At 42.3% G+C, this 20732-nt stretch overlaps 1 protein-coding gene across 1 annotated transcript; it reads right to left on the reverse strand.

Annotated features, from left to right (window-relative positions):
- Positions 1 to 1524: 1524 nt before the first annotated feature.
- Positions 1525 to 17818, reverse strand: CLSPN (claspin). The gene is made up of 25 exons (XM_074894373.1): positions 17507 to 17818; positions 17012 to 17141; positions 15994 to 16457; positions 15128 to 15292; positions 14697 to 14786; positions 14388 to 14460; positions 13733 to 13841; positions 12514 to 13070; positions 11332 to 11523; positions 10278 to 10459; positions 9540 to 9742; positions 9185 to 9249; positions 8584 to 8789; positions 7939 to 8099; positions 7616 to 7842; positions 7273 to 7387; positions 6511 to 6589; positions 6115 to 6206; positions 5338 to 5502; positions 5122 to 5243; positions 4766 to 4893; positions 4206 to 4308; positions 3415 to 3497; positions 3048 to 3209; positions 1525 to 2845 (listed from the first exon to the last, which is right to left on the reverse strand). Exons 1-25 carry the CDS (start codon positions 17816 to 17818, stop codon positions 2732 to 2734), a joined length of 4299 nt encoding a protein of 1432 aa, XP_074750474.1. The 3' UTR covers positions 1525 to 2731.
- Positions 17819 to 20732: the final 2914 nt, after the last annotated feature.

A 20732-nucleotide genomic window follows, 5' to 3' on the forward strand; every position in this document is an offset into this window, starting at 1 on the left:
TGATAGTGGAAACTTCCAACCGACGCCCTGCCAAGGTGTGGCTGCTTGTGCACCTCGGGGAAAGCCAAAACCAAACATCACCAATCCCGACTCAGCTGCAACCGCTCGGATCTTGCCCAGGACAGGATTAGAGGGGAAAAGCGGCGAGTGAAGCGGAGGGGACTCTTCTCCCTCAGCCCCGGATGACCCCACCAAGACCTTTTCTGGGCACAGGCCCCTCACCCCCACCCCCTCAGTGAATCCCCCCGTCCCAGCCAGCCCCAGAGCGCTCCCGGAACTTCCAGCAGCAGCCAGGGGGGATTTTTCTGGCCGTCAGCGCAGCGGCATCACCACAGTGCCAGGAGGGGCGAGCTGAATCGATACTTGAAAATGAGAAGCTCGAGAGGAGTTAAAGTGCCAGACGGGAGGTGGGGCGGGGGGCTGAGGGGGTGGAAAGAGACTCTGCTGCCAGCAATTTCTGGGGTGTGACGAGGTGCTTACCGGCAGCATTTCACAAACTCCCAACTCCTGAAAGGTTGTCGTGGGGGAAACCTTTACTCTGAGCAGCAGTAGCCAGAAATCTTCCTGTTCTATGTATTTCAATTTCTAAGCTCTTCAGGCCCAACAGTATTTTTCTGCTCTTGGCTCTGGAACAAGGAAAACATATTTTGAAGGGAAAATTCTAAAGGAAAAGCAAAACAGATGCCGTGGCTGTGGCTAGCATACGCTGAGGAAAGGCCAGTCAGACCACTAGGGCAAAGCCAACCCTCTAAAGGTGCTCTTCAAGCTACTACATTCTGATGCAAAAATGTAGCAATTACAGGTCTATATAAATTCAATCCTTTGCAACGCCATGGAGCATGGAAAACTAAGAATTTCCCCTTGAGTCAGAGCATAGTTTAAGCTTTAATCGTTCTTCCGGCCCCTTTTGCTAGAGGAAGGGCATTCACTTGCTGCTCTCTAGCGGCAGGCAGTGTTAGCAAAATTAAGAGAAGATGCAGGATTTTTCAGTTTTGAAGGTTTGAATTAGCACAACTTAGAAATCAGTGCAAACACCACGATAGAGAATTAACTGGATATTCAGCTATCTTATTCCAGTTATGCTGTTCTTCAAGAAACATCTGATAAGTGTCCTTTCCTCCTTCATCCTCTTCCCTAAACCTCCCACTCCAAACCCAGGCACACTAATTACTAGAATTGCTAGAATGAACCGAAACAGGCACGCCTCAAGCCAACCATACAGCAAGTTTTGTCTAGGAACTAACAAAACCAAAACCATTGAATCAGTAAGAAGAAACATATTCTTGGGGCCAAGAATTTTATGCAAACCTAAGTGGAAGACTTGAGAATTTACACTCCAATAAACATAGGGGGGGTTGTTTTTGTTGTATTCCGATATTACTGCAGCTGTTGCTAGCGAAGGGCTTAGTTGTGGCTACAAAAGAAAACCAGCAATGAAAAAAAAGAGCCAGGAGATAGACAAACATTTTGGAAAAAACCTCCAAGTATACACAACTAAATGAAGTCCTGTAAATTAATTCCAACTGCCTCCAAAATTAAAAACACGTTTTATTGTAAAATTGCACTCCAATTAGTACCATAATCTTTATAAACATAATATACAGTAAAATATTTTACATGTAGCACACCAGGCGCATGCTTGTGATGTTACAAAATTTACAGTTCAGGATATTTCTCCAGTCAGCAACTTAAGTACGTGACATCAAGTCCTAGAAAGATGTTCAGTTTTACGGACCAGGCCACTGTCTTACCATTAGCTGGTCTCTACTTCAACATGTAATCAGGAATGCCAGAGATGCTGTATATTCTAGTTTCTTTCACACTATTTAGAATAGTTGTGAATGATGGTTCCTTATTACCAGATTTCCTCGTTCTAGAGGAAGCCTTTCGTTACCAGCTGTTCAGAAATGGATGATGTCTCTCAGATGAGTGCAGCTTGCATGAAAACAACGGAACGGATGATTTAAGAGAGTCTTCAGTTGGGCAAAACAAACCAAACAACTCTCTACAACAAAAGCAAATAAAATACCCCCAACACACCTCCTTTTCCTCTCCCACATTTTTCCCTCTCCACACACAAACATTCATATGCACATGTAAGAATATAAACAGTAATAAAAACTTATCATACTGCCTCATAAAAGCCTGGGACCTTTTTTAAAAGTATACATTTTAAATATGAATTAGAGCTGCTTAAAATGTCAAGCTAATAAATGCTTAACGTTAGAGAAAAGACGACGCTGGAGGAAGCCATAGCTGCCTTTGTACTGCAGTTGTAAACAACACCCGTCCTGCCATAGGTAACACTGCTTACCCCAAGCTGCAGCAATACCTCCTTCATCTGTGCTTTAAGCTGACGGCAGCATTTCTGCGTCATTCCCGTCCCACCAACGGTATTTTCAGATGGAACTGATACCACTGAAACGTGTGAGATTCTGCGAGGGCAGTATACAGTAGTGTGAGTTTCCTTAATGCCTGGGAAAGACCAAGTTAGCATTTCATTCCCAACCAAGCACAGATTTGGGGCTCTCATTTGCCACAGAGCACTGAGAAAAAACAAGGGGGAATAAACAAGACCATTACCCCGAAATTACTGGAACTTGTGAATCAAGTGGCAGCACAAGGATGCACAGCAATTTGTTTACCTTCCTGATGATTGCTGGCAGATTTGCAAAACAAACCACAACTGGCAAAGAGACAAGATGCAACCTCTGGCCCTAAGCAGAAATATTCAGCTCTCCAAGTACTGGAATATGCTTCGGCTTTGACTTGTTTCCTCTGTGCTGTCTACCCTGGGCCGTTTGGCCAGAGACGTTATTACCGCAGTAGGAGCTCTCTTCTTCACCTGCAGGGGAGGAGGATACATTAGAATATAAAAAGTCTTCAAAAAGTTTAAATTCTGAATTATCAAAGAATTATTTGGTGTGAGAGCACATACGAGGAAATCACAGAGAGTATTTAAAACAGTGATCTTAACTACTTGGCAGCGCTTACCGCTGCTGTGTTTAACCTACACAACTGGCAGCACATTCCACACAAACCTGTACCTGAAGTTTTGATTTCTCCTTTGCCTCTTCACTCTTGTCTGGGGAAAGCGTATGAAAGACAAAATTCCTTGAATTTCGAGGTGCGTTTGGATTGAGGTCTGACATTGCTGCTAGTTTCTGAAGAACAGCTTTAGGTCTGTTCAAGAGAGACCCATTTTTTATCTGAAGAACAAAGAAATGCTGCGTTAAACCGCTCACACGAACAAGACAGCTCTTTTAGTAGGTTGCTCTTAACAGAGGAGACTACTCTACTAAAAGGTTACTCACTACCATACAAACCAGAAATGGCCAGAATCTGGGGTCAGCTGGCTTTGCTGTGCTCTACGGGCACAGTTTGGAAATACCATTTTTCAGAGCTGTTACCAACCTGGATGTCACTGGCAGGTCGGAATGTTTCAAAGGGGTTCCTGGGTAGTAGCGCGGTGTCTTGTACCACTACTGCTGGGCTGGCTAGCAGAGACAGAGAGGGAAGTCTCAATTTCTGAACTTCATTTGAAGGAATATAATTTTATATCAAACGGAAGAACTTCGAATTGAAAACAGACAGTAAATACTGCAGGGGGGCCGGGAGGGGGGGAGAAGCTGCATCAAATTATACTCTGAGCCGTACAACTGATAGATGACTCTGGCAATTAGTTCTATCAGTTAGAAGGGAAAATTTGGGTTTGAAACAGCTTTGCACACTTGGAGTTATGTTTTTGACACGACAAGGAAAACTTATGTTTACTTTCACTCATTACACAGTTACTTTCACTACATTACAGTTTTTTCTTAAGTCACAGATATTTGGAGAAACTGCTAGGCGGAATGTCGCTTACAGTCTCCTTCTCTGCGTCTTAAAGGCAAGCAAACGAAGAACAAAAGACTAAAAGATGTAGAGGAACTTATTTCCACTCTACAATGTTTTTTTCAAGTAGCAGCATACTATTTTATTAAGTAAATACACACAATTATCACCAACCTTGCAGTTGCATATTTTCCATGATTTTATAGCTTTAGCTTTTCAAGTTCTGGAAGACACGAGCTCAGACTGGTGTAAGAAACCCAGACACTGGAGTTCTGATTCGTGGCCTGCTTCACTGGAGACCACGCGTGACAACTAGAAGTTAAGCTTTCTTTCTCTTATTTGATTGTCCCTTCAATAAAAAGCAAGCTTACCTTTCTTCTGTAGGGACTTAGCAGTTACTTTTTTTGCTAGTTTCATGAATTGGCTGTCTTCACCAATTTCTTCCTCCTCCTCCTGTTCTTTATTTTTTTCTTTCTGTAGCAGAGAGAAGTTACTTTGTAAAATTTAAAAAGTTCATACTAAGAATGAACATTTCATTCAGTATTTTAAGTAGACCAAGTCTTTCATTATGTAAATAGTATTTTTTATTTACTTTCTACCGTAAAAGTTTACTGCAATTACTCCTTTTCATCCTAGTTCTATTAATGAACAGCAAACCTCTAGTACCACATTCAGCTGACAAAGCTGACCTACTACTGAAACCTCTAAAAGTTTAATAAAAGACTTATTTCAGAACATAGTTGTTCTGCCTCTCCCTTCTGAATTAGTTTCCCTTTCTGTACAATACTTGTAGAAGAGCAGAATTCACAATGAAAAACAAAGATACATATATATGACCGATATTTTTTCCAGAGTTTAACTTGAGGAACTGACAATTTCACATCTAGCAATGGTACAAACACTGAGCAGATGCCATTCTGGAAGCTGTTACCTGCTCACGAAGCCACTGCTCTCGTTCAAACCGCTCTTTCCTCCATTTTGCTTCTGTCTCATCAAACTGTTCGTTTTCATCATCATTATCTGAATCTTTCTGAAACAAGTCAGTCTGTGAAGCATAATCTAGACAAAGAAAAAAAAAATTAGCTATCAAGAGAGACATACAATAAGCAGACCAGTAAAAACCAACAACAACAAAATCAATCCAAAACAAACAAAAAACCCACCAAAAGAAGAACCCTCCCCGCCCAGTTTATTTACTTCTGAAGGACTACTGAGTGGTATTTCACACCCACGCACTCTCTTTCCAATCTTTCACCCCCATCTATTGACTACGGATCAGAAAGGCACCTATGTTTTTCCATCTGAACCTCCTCATTCTGCCAGGGCCATCACTGTGCAGGTCACCATCAGCCAGGTACCTCTCCTGGTACAAGCGTAACTGCCGCTTGTCGTCATCAAGCATCACCTTCCTATCAGCACAGAAGAGAGGGAGGAGGTTAGTCCAGATTATATCCAAGAGCCACGACTCCACACACAAAAATACAGACTAACACTGTCACTGACATGTGTAACTTCTGTACTTGGTTTTCTAATTCCGCTTCATTAGGGAGTTCCTCATCAATAACCTCTTCTTCATATTCGTTCAGGTCTTCACCATCGTATTCTTCCTCACTTCCCACATCACTCCCTGACAGCTCTGCCTCATCTTCCAAGAAATCCTGCAGTTTTCTATAAAAGAACATTAAAAAACTTCAGTTTGGTACACCAATAATCATCACACAAATCTTCTGAAAGCAAGCTCTATGTTTTGACATGAAATTAACACATATCCTCAATGAGAAATTATGATTCATCTTTGTTTTTTAAAAGACCAAGACTTGAGTTCTTGCACATTTCCACAGACAGCCTGCCAACACACAACACCCCAGATTATTGTCACCCTACAGATTCCTGGCCCGTTGCCCACCAAATGTGACAGCAACGATAACTGCCAACTACATGTTTTACGAACTAGAACAAATAAAGATCTTAAGACATGAAGAATGACAGCAATACTCCTTGAATCCTGCTTTTTTGGTCAAAAGAATGTTGCGTTGCTTTCACTGTGACCTTCTGATTTCCATCTATAATGAAAATTTTAACGGAAATCCTCTATAATCCACCAGCAACATAGTTAAACTCATGCAACGTGGCAGCACCAAAGCACAAAAACAGTCAGAGCCAATGCCATATAAACATTAGCTACTAATGCTGGGGAGGGAATAATTATAGACTAAATTTCTAGTGCTATTAATATTCTATTCTGTCTGGCAATTAAGATACAAAAAAGATGTACTTAACAGTTTTTTCTTCAAGCCCTGTCTGTGTCTCAGCAGTTCTTCTTCATCACTCACTTCTGCTTCTTCAGCATCACTATCTCCACTTTTTTCATCCTGTCAAAGAGAAAGTTTTCAGAAATTAAGGAATTTCTGGAAGTGGATGGCTTTGTAGTGACAGCTGCTTCTATTCTTCAAGCCACAGAGACTAAAACACCAGAGATTTTTCAGAGGATTTGCTATGCTTTATCCAGTATATCATAATTCTAAACGATCCAGACATTGCTCTTAAAAACATTTCAGTAGCTTGTTCTGGAAGTCATGATACTTTGCATTGATGGTTATGTTAAAAACTAAGTAGATAAATGGAATTCTCTTAGTCCAAATGCTGCAGCAGTTGCTTTGCTCCATCAGTCCGTACCTCTTCACTATCAAAGGCATTGTCATCCGTTACAAGCTGAAAATCACCAAGTTCTTGCTCCTCCTCCTCTTCCTCTTCCCTGGGAAATGAACAAACACACATTTTCATTTCACCTCCAATGATGGATTCACAGTAATTCAAGGCAAAGTTTCAACCACCACAGCAGCTGCTCTCAGGCAATCACCTGCGAGTGCTCAGAGCTACAGTCTCTCAACAACATTTACCTTTAAACGCCCCAAATCCCCATTAGCACTGATATTTTAAGACCGCAGGTCTTCACTTGTGGAAACCATGGGACATGTACTAATTTCTGAGTTTGTTTCCCTCTAAAATTCCTCTTGGATCCCCCTAACAGTCCCATCCTCGTTATCCTTTTTCTCAGGCAGCCACACACCTTTCTAGTTTAATCAATGGAAAAAATACATTTGGTTATGGTTCCTGTAGTTTGGCAACAGAACAGAACCCAAATGTCCTACATTCTAACAATCTCTTCTCAGTTTGATGAAAGGTCTTCAACACTTCTTTCACTATCAGTGAAAGACAAAGACTTTCCCTTCACAGCAGCTGTGGGAAACAGTATATGCTGCCAATTTAGAGAGTGATTGCTGAGCAATTTGCAATATTCCTCCTTTTCACCTCCAAAACAGACCACACTTTTGCTTACAGCATTCTGAACTGATGACGAACAAGAAAGCACATTAAGAGTGAAAGGAGACAACTATCACTGTAAGTTTTTGTCATTTTAGGAAGAACAGTGCTAACCTGTCTGTGGGGAAGGAGCCTGAACAAAGCGCTAGAGCTTCTGCCATGGGGTCTTCTATGTCACTGTCTTTTTCTGCCTTGGAAGACACTGAAGATGCCCATGTTGGGGAACCTGCTACGAAAAGGAGTAAGATGGCAACTTATTAGACAGATATATTTCTACTCTTAAAATGTCAGAGAGCATCCTAGAAATACCAGTTAGCATGATCCCACAAAGGTGACAAATTGTGACAGCTCTCAGAAGTTCCACATTCTGCACTAGCGCCCACAACTAAAGGGCACCTTCACATAAAGCTTATGAATCAAGTCACCAGCAAAGCTGGAAACAGAATTCAGGACGTACTCTGAGACACGAATTTTCCTGAACAAAGATTGAGCAGTTCTTCCATGTTCTGCTTTTTGTTGCTGCTGGTATTTGGCACGTGTTCAGCCTGACTGCTAAACTGTCCGGAACACAGGTCCAGTAATTCATCCATATTGGCATCCATCGCGTTCTCGTCCATGCTGGCCAGAGTCAGCTGATGCTTTGAGGGCTGGTATTTATTCCTATGTTGTCCAACATTCAAGAACCTGAAAGAGAGTTGATCGTTAGAAAAACCTTGCTGGCCTGTATGCTCAACTTCTGTTAAAGGGCACAAACCACCATCCTTTACACCTATTACCTACCCATCCGCATCAAGCAGCTGGCTCTGAGTGTCATCTTCCAGAGAAAATTGGAACTGTGACTCCCCAGCCCCTGGAAATAAACTCTTGGGCTCAGGAGAGGCATTATACAGGTCCTGGGAATCTTCTATGGGAAGAGAGGGCTCAGATGTCTTTCCTGAGCTCTAGCCAAAGGAATATAAAAACGTATAAGATATTTGTTTTGCAAGCCTGGAATTCAAAAGCAAGAATGGGATAAAACATTTAACCTATTTAAAAGAATTAATGCCATGCAGAATTCAAGTATGTCTGCACTGCTCTGATAAATCATAGGAGTTCACTGACATCAGATATCGTGTAGCCCAGGTAAGTATATTTAAAAAATATTTACCAAGTACATATTTTATCTATAAAACACAGATGATATCATCTCTTCTCTGATGTTTTAGAATATAAATTTTTATAATGTCATTTTCATCTGTTCCAATATGGAGACATTTTAAACTCCAAGGAGAGTTTGCTTTTCTGAAATCTTACACATATAAAAGCATTTGGCTAGATACCACCTTCTGGTATTATTTTTTTGATAGATCTGACAGTCAGGATAAAATACATTTATTCACTACCCACTGTGTTAATATACGATAGGGATAGGCCTGACCACCTCACCTTGGAAGCAGAGCTGATAAAGCTCGTTTTGAAAAAACCTGGGGAAGGTGACCTGAAACCTCCTGCTGCAGATAAAAAGTTCCCTCCACGTGACATCTGCTTGTTACAGGGCTGATACGATGGAATCATGGAGCCGATCAACTCGAAGCTGCTGTTATGGCTGTTCTCTTTTGCTAGTGTTGGTAGAGAAAATGAATCATCATCCTCTGTGAAAAAAAAATAAAAAAATACAGTGCTTAACTTTTTTTGGTGATCCAGTAGGACCTCAAGATACGGTATTGCAATACTGACACCTTGCTAAAAATTCATTATTTAGTGCTTATGTTGGATTTCTTTCTTCACTGAGGATGCATATCACGCTTTTTTACTGAATTTCACCTTATTGATTTCTGACAGTTTCTATATTTTTCCAGTATAATTTTGAACTTTATTTTCCCCGAGTTTTTTCAAGCCCTCCCATTTTTTTCAACAGGCTAAGCTTCTATAATCATACTGTATAACTATACAGGTGATGAAGTAACAAAAATACTGAATACCAAACAGAAACCTATACATGTGCCATGTGAAAAAACCACTAGCTACGATAATAGTTGTACTTTACCTAACTTGGTAGAACCTTTGTCTGCAACTTCTTCCATCTCAAGTTTCTCGTCAGGAAGAGAATATCTGCAATTCATTAAATAAAATGTATTTGCCAACATATACAAGTCGAATTGCTATTGTCTTTTGCAATTAGGTTTGACAGACAAGGTAAGACACAAAAATACATCTCGTATGTTGTGATTAAGAAACAGATCATTCCACTAAACAACGACTAAGTTTTTTAAAGAAAATATATATTAATGCACATATAACTACTGGAATAGGACAGAAAAAAATACTTATAAAAGGTACTTTAAATCAAAACATCTCTGTGTATTGAGCAAATTTAAAATTTTAAATCTTGGTTTATTTACCCCATTTTTGAGGAGCTGTCCTTAAAAAGCATCAATGTAGACTCTGTTGAAGGTGGTTTGGGAACAGAATCACAGTGCACAGATTTTTCCAGCTTTTCTCCATCAATCGATTCTTTGTCGGTTTCTTTATCACCATCTTCAACATGTTTCTCTTCTGTATCTTCATTATCTTCCTCTGCTTCACCAAGCAGAAATTCCACATTCTAAAAAAAAACCACCCCCAAAAATAGCAGAGATACGGTGGTTATTGCTTTGATCTGTCAACTTCCTTGCTTTTCAAGAAAACATTTTACCATATGGAGGATGAAGCTGAGTGACATTCACAGTTCTTACATGCAAATATTCCACTCTGAGACAACTGCCATAGAGGTGCTTGAAACAGCCAAGCTGTTCTGATCCCTTTTAAAAAGGAAAGGCCATGGTAAATCCTACCCCACATCGGGCAGGTGACCTGTTTGTCCCCTGCTAGCAGTGAGCCAAGGATACATGAAAACGGCACCAGAATCTTCTGCACACTTACATTCGGTTTTAATACTGTTTAGACAAGTAAAAAAATACTAATAAATTCAGTTTCAGACAATGCAAACCCTGAACATGCCAACTGTAGCAGGTTTTTAGCTTCTAGGAAGAATTCTTGGCAATTTCCCTAGTATTAACAGTGTACAAAAGTCATTTCATTGGGCAGAGGCAGCAGAATTGAGAAGCTGACAAGGTTCTGTAAAAATATTGCATACAGACCTCATGATTGTCTTCTTCCTCTTCCTCAGACTCATCTGTCATCTCTTCCTCCTCTTCCTCTTCTTCCTCCAGCATGTCCTCATTATCCAGTTTAAACAACGCTTGCCGCTTTTGGCGCTCCTCGGTCCTGCGGAGTTTCATGGCCTCCTGGAGTTTAGCCTTCAGTGCCTGCAGCTTTTCACCTGGATAGAAGTGAAGAAATTAATACATCAGCTGTACTACTGTGAATCCTTCAATTCACCGCCTTGAAGCATCCAATCTAATGTAGCTACACACATCAAAAAGGGAATTAAAAAAATTACTTGTTTTTTAAATGTTTTTGTGAATTGATCTACTAAGAGCTAGGAGCAGTTAGTTTCAATAAGCTCAGCTCCATTTAGAGAAACCACACAGTCTCAAGGATTACCAAGATTCCTCGTTATCCATAAATGCCACCGGCGCAGCGCTCCGAATGAGAACGGGCTCTGTCTCTCCACTGCACCTTTTGGGAACAAGAGCATCCAAGTGCCACGGGCAGATGTGCTACAGCACATGAAATAATCAAGAGCAACTAAAAATAATGTGTGCCCATAGAACCAGCCAAATAATCTATTTCTTTTAATGGATGCTATGGGAGAGTCACATTCCACGCACAGTTTTGTTTGCAAATACATACAATTCTATTAGAAACTGCAGTTTAGAAATAAGGAAGCATGAGATCTAATAATCGGTAGCAGCTCACAAGAAGTCTGAGAGTCACATTCAGAGGGCTGATGAAATACAACAGTGTGGATATATGTTTATATAAAATTTTGGTACAGATGGGGAGAAATCCAGAGAACCAGTTGCAAAGATCTGACTGAGGCTGTTCTACACTGGCCTGTGCTCTTTAAGAGGTCTATCAAGATTCTTTTTTAAAACAGGGCTATCCATTAGAGGGAGCATACATACTAATTTCACAAATGAAGATCCCTTCATCTGTATTTCATAGGGCAGCACTGGGAAAGGGGGAATGAGGGGGAAAAGAAGACAAGGTGTTTTCCAATTCAATCATCACTTCTCCTCCCAAACCAACCTGGCTTCGTGTGGACTGTTTCATCCAGGCTCTCTGCAGCCAACACTGCTGGTACCACGTCTGCTCTCAGCTCCTCCTTTCCTTCAGATGTAGTCTCCTTACGGATAATGTTCATGTTTATGGTCCTTTCAACTTTGGATTTTGACGTTCCAAGAGTGTGCTTCAAGAAACGTGCTTTCAAGGCTTCTAATTCTTTAAATACATATTAATTAAATTTCAAAATGCAAATTAAATTAATTTGATAGCATTTAAAAGCATTGAGCATTGAAGTTGTATCAAGAGTAGATCTTGAAAAATTCTTTTTTCAAAGGTAGTTAAAAACTCTAAATCTTTAATATATTTGCAAAACCATTCTATTTGACTAATAAACCATTACAGAGTATTTTTGCTGTAACTTGTAGTTAATTGAGATCAGCTAATACTAAATTACCTTATCACTGACTACGATTTATCCACAAGACCTCAGCTCACTTCCAGTCTAGCCTTCCAGCCACCAGGCAATTCTAGACTTCTGTTAACACAGACATCTAAAGCCAGACTGACGGCTGACAAAAACAGCTCCTTGGCAGAGGTCAGTTTCTTCCACGCACAGAAGTAGCATCCAATCCAGACATCCTCTTAAGATCTTCTAATACATAATAGATTTAATGGAATTATAAAATTGCCTAATCATTTGCAGTCTTTCCCTGAAACAAGGTCAACTATTTAATATTGATGACTAGACGTTCAACTTCCAGTACCTAAAAGACATTCAAACCATTCTTGCTACAGAAGTAGATTTTTGCTTGTTATCCAGCCTCGCCTCTTAACAAAATCAGTTACAGGCCAGTTTTGTTTCCAGATAATTACTGTATGCCTTGTTTTGAATCAATTTGAAAAAGTGCTCCAATCTGCTTTAAGTACCAACTATAATTCACTATAGCAAAACAGAAATAAATCATTCATCATTAAATAGGTACAACTGAGCATTCCTTCAAGCTTTCAAATATTAAGGACTCAGAACTTTCCTTTTAAACATCAGCTGAAAGAAAAGGGATACCAACACGAAGCAAAGAATCCGTACTGGTAAGTGAACGTGCCTGACTGTTCTATCACCTTAACTGGAAAGTCTGAGAAATGTTTAAGTCAGATTAACTCTGCTTACAGGGACAGGTATGAGAGGAACAACAATAAAAGCGATACCTTTATTTGAATCTGATTCATCGAGGTTTATAAAGGATTCGTTGTCAGAGCAGATTCTTGGCTTGATGGACAGGTCTACTCCCAGTTCACGAAGTTTATCCAACTTGGACTTCCTCACTTTTTCCAGCGGTGCCACCAATCCAGGCCCCACTTGTTGATTGCTTTTGTCACATTGTATGTCTGGTGCTGTTTCACCTCTTTGCTCAAGGGCATCTCCTCCAACTGCTAGAGGAATTTCATTCTCTCTTTGTTCACTACAGTCAGTGTTTAGGAAGTCAGAGTGCTGCTGTTGTTCTGTATTACCATCAGCTGTTGCAGTCCTAGCTGTGGGAGAATCATCACCGTCCTGCCTGGGCTCTTCAGCACAATCTTCTGTCAAGCTCTTCCCTGCATCACCAAGAGGCTTGTTCGCAGTAGTATCAACATCTCTGCCAAGGCTTGTTTCTGGTTCATTAGCTGCTGATTGATCACCTTCTATTTCCCCATCTTTGCAATCTGTGCTCAGGTTCTTAGTGTCTGCAGATTCTTCATTTAGGGATAGCTGGTATTTAGTGGACCTAACAAAGGCAGAAAGAACTATATCACCCATGGCTACTGTGAATGGGGAGAAGAGGTTGAGAACAAACTCAAAGAGAAGGAAATAATTTACTAATTATTGTCATTAATGTGTGGAAAGAGGTAAAGGACAGAAGTCTGGAAAACTTCATTTTGAGAAGATAAGGAAGTGTAAAGAGTTTGTACTAGTTAGTTACATTATCACAGTATAAAATTCCCAAAAAATTTTGTGAGTACAGCAGCTTAAATATTTTACTACACATTACCAAAACCAAGAAATAGTCCAAGTAAAATGTTGGGGTCCAGTCTAAATCACATTAAAGTAACTTTGCACGAGCATGTTACTTCATCTGGAGTTAGTACTAGGCCCTGATTACTTCAACAGTACGACTGTGAAGAGTGCAGCGTTGCCTTACGTTAACAGTGACATACTCCTAATTTCCAGGGGTTCACAGAATTAAAGGAGCCTAAGAAAGTTTCTTAACAGAACTTTCCAGTCAAAGCAACAGCTAAAATTAAACCAGCAAAAAGCTGCGACTGTACACAGAGCAGGTGCGTATGTCATACAACACCTACAGCATGCAAAAGTCCAGTTACCCTCAAAAGCAAAGCTGGGATATCCTCAAAATTTATGAAAAGATACAAGGAGGGTTTAAGTTCTTACTTCAGCAATGCCATGGCATTTCCTTGGCAGAGTGGTCGAGGTCTACGCCTGAAGAAATCATGAATGCTTTTGGTCTCAGGCACGTGATATGGGAGAGACACTGACGATTCTACCAGAGAAAGGAGGCGAGAGAAGGTTTAAAACATCATCCAAGGCATTTATTTGATATCTGGAATTCAAAGAAGCTTGACACAAGTATTTTGCAGCAAAGGCATCTGCCTAGGCACAAAGAGCACAGTTTAAACTTGAATATAGCAAACACTGCTGTTGGGAAAGAGTTCCAACAGCAACAGTCTTCAAGACCAAATTTGCAACATGCCCATGAATTCATTAGGAAATTAACTGTGGTGTTAATATCAGAATGGCAGGACCAGTTTCAACATTACTGCATGCTTGTCAAACTCTCTAAATATTGCACTAACTTTACACAACAAGTTTACAGGCTCAAGTGTTTGCACAATGATTTTTTTTCTTCATTAGTTTCAAAGATACCTTTTAACAGGTCCTTGAATAAAAATGGTGTGGCATGCCTCAATCCTAAATAACTCATGCCAGGTGAAAGAAGGCTCTAACCTTTCAGGCAAATTCTTTCAATTTCTCCCCTGAATTTCTTAATAGTTTATACCCCTCTACACACAAATAATTTAAGTTTTACCTCTAATAAGTCGTTGTGTCTCACTATGTAGTTGTTTAATGGCTTCTTTACTTAACCTTGATGCTTTCCGCTCCTTAAGGAAAGAAAAGAAAGGCTGCTGAAGTCAGAAAACAAAATATGAGACTTCATTTATACTTTCTAAATAGCTTATTTCTCCCTTTCAAACAGGAGGGAGTCAGAATAAAGCAGCCAGTTAAATAAAAAGACTAAAAATAGCAAATCAACAAGAACACTGGACAGTGTGCATACAAAAATGTTTTGAGTCACTGCAACAAACAGTGGAGAGCTTTAGAAAGAAGAATACTTCACCTTCCTTTTTGGTTCTTTTAATACAGGTTCCTCGTTCTCATCATCAAATGCATGTTTGTAGCCTTCATCCACAGAAAACCGTTCTTTGTTCTACAGTGCATAAGAAGAGATTCATCAATTTGTCTAGGTACACAGGCACTACCAAGGGCAAACAGGTCAAAAGTAAAAAAATAATTGTACAGAATCATCACTGGTCAGCAACACCAGCAAGTATTCTCATAAACCAACATAAATCCCACTTAATACTTATGGTAGATTTCCAAAGCTCCTACTAAAGCATTATAACTTCCCAGGACAACGTCCCTCCATCTTTAAGAACAAAAAGCAGGGGACTATTCTCTCCTCTGTCATATCAGAAAGATTTTAATACATGATCAGGTACAATACCACCCACTAATAACCAATAATCTTGTGTCACTATCAAATGTTACCTGATATTTTTTTATTTTGTTTTTCACTGCCGCTCGTATTGATTCTATCGACTCTTCATCCTCTGGGGGGTAATCGTTTTCCTCTTCTAAGCCATTATCAAAAAGGTCTTTGTCATCAAGGAGACATCCACTGTCATTAAAAGGATACCTCTCACCACCATCTACCTGCTTGCCATAAGAATAAAGTAGTTGTGTAATTGTGTGTTTCAGAAGGACCCCTTCAGTTCTTTGACATAATTTAAGATTACAGTCAAAAGGTCTTCAGGAAAGAAGTTAGGAGAAGTACAGGCCATCTTTAATCTACCACCTCGTGTGTCATGTAAGGCAGTCATACTCACTTCACAGCACCGTAAAGTTGATAAGGTAATTAATTCATATGCCTATGATAAGTTGGGAATTTCAACAGTTACTTAAGACCAAAATGCCTCAGAGAGAAAAAATTAACACTTGAAATATGCGTTTCATAAATAGCAACAATACACAACCTCCCCAGCAGCCATTTATTTAGACCAGAGTTCCGATCTGAAAGTAGCCCAAAGCTTCCTCCAGAAACTAGCCCAGCAATGTAGAGAAAAGCTGAAATACCAATCAAAGCAGTTTGTGCACGTAACAAACCCGCAACGAACCCAAAAAAACCTCAAATAATTTCTGCCTGGCTTAACACGCACTGACATTAAATCAAGCATTAGGGTCTGTACGTTCTGTGCAGATGAAACCAGCAGACTTGGGCTGTGTCCTGTGGATCCCACCTCTGCTGCAGGATGTGGGCACTGGCAGTGCCAAAGCATTGAAACACAATAGCCAAATGCAGAAACAAAATTAACTTAGTTGAGAAAACATCTGAGACTTTCTGCCAAAATATATACCTCTGCTCTAGGATTCTTTTCTTTTTTCAGCTGTTTAATGGACTCAATTGTTCTCTCCTTCTCCTTTCTTCTTCTTGATTTTCCTACAGGTTTTTTTGCCACCCCTTCTTCAAAACCATGTTTATGTTGTTTATGCTTTCTGTACTTTTTCCCAGACTTTAGGGGTCTCTCCTCTTCCAGCTCATTCTCGGACAAGCCAGACTTTCTGCTTGTTTCAAGGGTTTCAATCTGCAAGCGGTCACCAGTGTCACTGTCATCACTATCTAGCAGGCCTTGGCGAATCCGATGAGATTTCTTGTCCCTCTGGGCAGTGATGTTCTCTTTTTCCTCTCCATTTTCCTCGTCTCCACCTGGAGCATTGTTCTGCACAAAAGAGCCACCATCCTCTCCATCCTCGCTCTCACTGTCCTGAAGTATCTTCTTGCTTTTTGCTTTTTTACGTACAAAAATCTCTTCCTCTGAATCTGACAAAATATATTAAAAGAAATGATGCATGCTACGGAGAGGAAAATTCCACAAGTTAATTAACAAACAATCAGTTAAACATAGTTACATATCTGTTAAATTTCACAGATGTCAACATCTACAGCAAAGCAGCTTGAACTCAAGTTTTCAAAATCCACTTCTCCCTGTAGTGCAGTATATAACTGACCCAAACTGATGTTATAGGTTCTTAACCTTTAAAAAAAAAAGGCAAAGCTGAAAATCCTTCACTGATAGTGACTTGTCTTGAAATAGTATAAAACCCACAGTAAGTAACTGAGGACATAGATTAAGTAAGTCATAAGGAATTAAGCAATTAAGACACTCACATCCCATTTACCATTTCCCTTTCTGTACCTCAAAAAATGCTTTTCAGAGATTTACAGATATCTGCCCACATAATGAGCAGCAAAAAAGGCAGTTTGGATTCCAACAGGTTGAGCAACGACAACTTCGTAAAAAAGTATTTATAAAACGAAAAAAGCACCACTGAAGGCAACAAGCAGCAGGCACAATTCAGGGAAATATTACAGACCTCTGTCATCGGGAGATGCTCTCCCCTTGCTGCAGGGACCCGGAGAGGCTGCTTCACAGCTGCCCTGTCCGCTGTCAGAGTCGCTATCATGGGGTTTCTGCAAGTCTGAATTCAAGTCTTCTAACAGAAACTACAAAGCAAAACAAAGTTTTCCTTGCTATAGTAAGTGCTGTTTATTTAGTAATGACACTTGTTGTCTAACTTCATTCCAAAACCTCGGCTAACCCTTTACACACAATTACATACACATACATTATCATTATATTTTAAGAGTTATTTGGTATTTACATGAAGGGAGATTACACTACATCCAATTTTATCAGTATTTAAAGGTGAGCTTGTACACAGAAAAAAAAAAAAAAGGAATCAACATACTGCCTGATCTCCCCTGATTGTTATTCAAAACTTTTAGAATGAAAAGGGTGAGAAAAGTAAAAATTTATTCTCCCACATCCGCATTTCGCCTAAATTAATTAAATAGGGGCCAGCAGACACCTGTGGGCATTCTTCAGCAAGGCTCCTCCACGACAAGGTGCCCAAGGCCGGCGCGCCGGCCCGCTGCAGCAGAAGGGCCCCTCCTGTGTCCCGGGAATCCCCCTCACGGCTGACCCCCCCCCCCCGGGGCCGCCGCAGGTCACGGCAGCGCTGCAGGCGCAGCAGGTCAGCCCGGCCGCGGCCCGGCGGGGTCACAGCCCCGCGCAGCGCTGCGGAGGCGGCGGGCGGGCGATGGGCCGGGACCGGGCTGAGGGGACGGGACACACCGGTCGCCGAGCCGGGCAGACCCTGCCGGAGCGCCCTTCCCAGCATGCAGCGCGCCCGCCCGCGCCCGGCACCGCCTTCCCGGCATGCACCGCGCCCGCGGCCCGTGCCCCACACCCCCCAGCATGCACCGCGGGGATAGGCCAAGCGCAGCCTTCCCGGCAGGCCCCGCGGGCGGCAAGGCGGAAGGGCGAGCTGCCGAGGGTGCCGGGAAGCGTAGTCTGAGAAGAGCGGCGCGAGCCCGGCGGCGGCGCGCTGCCGCCCGCGCGTAAGAGCGGCCGAGGAGGCGCCGCCGCCGCCACCTCCCTCACCGCTCCTCGCAACTCCTCCCGGCCCTCTGCCACGCCACAGTCAGAGGAGCCCCGAGGCCGCAGCCAGCCGGTGATGCGGAGCGGCAGGACTCACCTCAGCGGGGGCCCCACCCTCCTCCTCCGCCGCCGCCGCCGCCATGGCCTGGCCCAGCCCCGCCGCTCCCGCCTCACAACCGCGTAGGGAACCGCTTCGAGTCTTCGCGCGCTGCGCCAGTCCCGCCCAACCCCGCAGACAGCCAATGGCCGCTCAGGGCTGCCCCAAAGCCCCGCCCCTCGCAGCTTTATTGGGAGGTTTTTCCGCCTGGCCCCGCCTCCTTTGCCTGGCCCAATCAGTGCTCGCGTTTCCAGGCCACCCCGCGCGCCTTATAAGGCCGCCCCGGAGCAGCGCGCCCTCTGCTGTCAGGGCGAGGCGGCTCCTCCGCCGCGGCGGGCGGCCTCGAGGGGCCGGTTGAGGGGGGGCCTGGGCCTCGGCGGCCTGGCGGGGGTGAGCAGGGGCGCACAGCCGTGCCGGTGCAGCACTAGGCAGTGTGGGTGCCTCAGGGGTCTGCGGGCCCGGCCCCGTGAGGTACGCTGGCCCCTCAGAACTCAGGCTGGGCCGCGTCCCAGAAGGGGCCTCAGTTGTGAGGGACAGCGCAGCCCTGCCTCCAGAGCCAGCAGGGGCTACCACCAGAGTCTGGTGCTGCGTCACCTGTGGAGGCTGCAGACCTGCTGCAGGTATTTGCTAGTGGGAGTGCAAAAGCCTTTTCCCCTTGTGATCAGGACCGGTGAGTACAGATGAGTCTGAGTAAAGCCTCACACCTCAGTGTGTTTCTCTACATCCGCTCCATGTAAGGTGCTGCCACCACATAACACCACCGAGCCTGCAGTATGTGGGGCACAGTGCTGCCAAAGAGGGAAAGGGACGGCAGGTCAGAGCTTGGCCCTGGTGCTCAAGAGGCTTCTCCAGAACTGTAGGAAGTCATGGAAAAACACAACTGTTTGATTTGGTTTAAGTGGCTGTGAGATGTGTGTCACCCCTACTTTCCCTCCCCAGAACTTGTGACTTTTAGGGGTGTTTGCAACCCACTTCCTACCACCAAGCTGGAGGGAGAGCAGCAAGCTGGAGTGAGTGTCAGGGACTGTGTTCTGAACTAGAGATATCTGGCACTTTTTCCTCATTATGTTTGCTTTCTAGAACATACTGCTACAGTAATGTTTCTTCTTCCAAGTCAAACAGCAGTAATCTGCTGTCACTGAAGCAAGCTCAGAAAAAACAAGTATGTGTTCTGGAGTGTTTGGTACCAGTCACAGTTTTGTGGGGGATGAGGAGCAGATGGACTGATCTACTACAATAGTTCTCATGTAGCCAACAAGTCTGAGAATGGAGGAAGTGAGAAAAGCAAATGTCCATGAAACTCACTGCAAAAATCACAATACAATTTGGGTTTCCTGTAGCTGCTACAAGAGCTACAGTAATTTAATAATTAATGTTTAGTAAGGGGGGGGAAGATGCTGGCTCTGCAGTAACACCATTAATCCATATAATTCAGATATTGCCTCTAACCTACTAAATAGAGAAAAAACAATCCTCAATTTTAGTAACAAATGAAATTACCTGCTTTTAAAAAATTGGGAATAAATAAAACCTTGGAGTTTTAAGACTTGTGCAAGTGTAAACAACATATTCGGCTAGTATTTCAGACCATCTGTCCTTTTTCTGCAGAACACTGTTCTTTGCTGAAAAAGCACTAATTGTGCAGACCTTTGCTTCCTGATGCTGTTCTCTGACTGGTAACTCAGCGTGCAAAAAAGGTGGGGCATTACACGAGACATTCCTGGAATCTGGGGATCTTTCTAGGTAGTCTGCCAGGAAACAAAACCAGCTAGCAAACAGTTTATTGTACTGACTTGAGGCTGTAATCTCATTGCTATGTTAGGAATAGTTTTGAGAGTCAGCTGACAAGAAAAAGGTGGCAAAAAGATGAGCTACCTGCTGTATTGGGTTATTTCTGATCCCAGGTTCTGTTACTCATACCTGGCAGTCTCACAGAATAGGTAACTTGGGGTAAACATTTGCCAATAAGGAGATTCTAAACTAAATTCAGGGGGTTTTTAGCACTGGATAAAGTACCACAGTATAACATCCATTTTTTAAAAGCTAGGTTATGAATCTATTTATTGTAAATAAATACTTCTTCCACAGCTTCTAGCAGGTGAGACATTTAGAAGCCAGGCTTCAGAACTGGCCATCGTAACTATTGTCTGTCATAACCAACTTAGGTCTTACTGCTGGAAACACGTAGCTGTTTTCAATAGAAGGGTGGGTTAATGTATAGAAATAAGGTTCCGACAGCTTTGGCAGTCAGGATGCCTCAATGCATACGTAATATTTATCAAGTTAATTGCCTTGCTGACTTCTTTGAATTTATAATGCATTAAGTATAGGCTTGAGATGTCATACTCAGCATCTTACAGGACCAAGCCTTTGTATTGCAGATTTCTTGAGGTAGAGATTGTATCTTTGCTTTTTTAAAATACTATTTACATAGCCCTACATATATGTTTTTTATACATAAATATGCTGAATAATAGCTTGGAAATATTGCCAGACATCGCGGGGTGTTGTTACTGGTCTCGTAAAACTGGTGTTTCCCTGAAGTATTCATCAACTG

Source organism: Strix uralensis, chromosome 25 (genome assembly GCF_047716275.1).
Source record: "Strix uralensis isolate ZFMK-TIS-50842 chromosome 25, bStrUra1, whole genome shotgun sequence".
In the NCBI taxonomy this organism is placed as follows: Eukaryota; Metazoa; Chordata; class Aves; order Strigiformes; family Strigidae; genus Strix; species Strix uralensis.